The sequence below is a fragment of the Plasmopara halstedii genome (genome assembly GCF_900000015.1).
Source record: "Plasmopara halstedii genome assembly, contig: Scaffold_1514, whole genome shotgun sequence".
NCBI classification, from domain to species: Eukaryota; Oomycota; class Peronosporomycetes; order Peronosporales; family Peronosporaceae; genus Plasmopara; species Plasmopara halstedii.
In genome coordinates, this window is record NW_020188427.1 from 1 (window position 1) to 527 (window position 527).

Genomic DNA, 527 nt, shown 5'->3' on the forward strand with positions numbered 1-527 from the left:
TCACAAACGTCTCCACCATCATACCCTGCTCTGACGATTGGAAAATGCTGGCAGACCTCGTAAACCTTCTGAAGCCTTTCGAGGCTGTTACGGTTCAACTTGGAGGCTCGTATTACTCGACTTTCTCTACGGTTATTCCTTGCCGCTACAAGCAAAAGACTCACCTGATTGAGCAGCGGAACAGTCCAGGAGTGCACCCTTCAGTCTCTCGGGTAACTGGAGCGATGTACAACATATTTGACGACAAATGGAAGGCTCCAGGTGTACACGCATTCATCGCTAGCTATCTGGACCCTCGATTCAAGACCGTCGTTAAACAGATGGACACCTATCTTGTCGGTCCCGCCAAGAAGCTGCTTGCTGAGTTGATCAAAGAGGAACAAGACCGTCAAAGGGAGGAGGCAGGAAAGGGGGCGTCTATCAACGACGAAGGTAGTCAGTCAGACGACGACGACGACGACGAAGGACCTGTTGGAAATGCACCAGGAACCTAGGTGCGGCTTGCATGTGACCCACACGCAACCCAT

The 527-nt window shown here is 51.6% G+C and overlaps 1 protein-coding gene across 1 annotated transcript; it reads left to right on the forward strand.

Annotated features, from left to right (window-relative positions):
* Positions 1–44: 44 nt before the first annotated feature.
* On the forward strand, positions 45–511 carry PHALS_01366 (Ribonuclease H-like domain; the record flags this gene model as incomplete). The annotated part of the gene is made up of 2 exons (XM_024715740.1): positions 45–432; positions 495–511. The coding sequence occupies 2 exons, from the start codon at positions 45–47 to the stop codon at positions 509–511; spliced, it is 405 nt and encodes a 134-aa protein (XP_024581408.1).
* Positions 512–527: the final 16 nt, after the last annotated feature.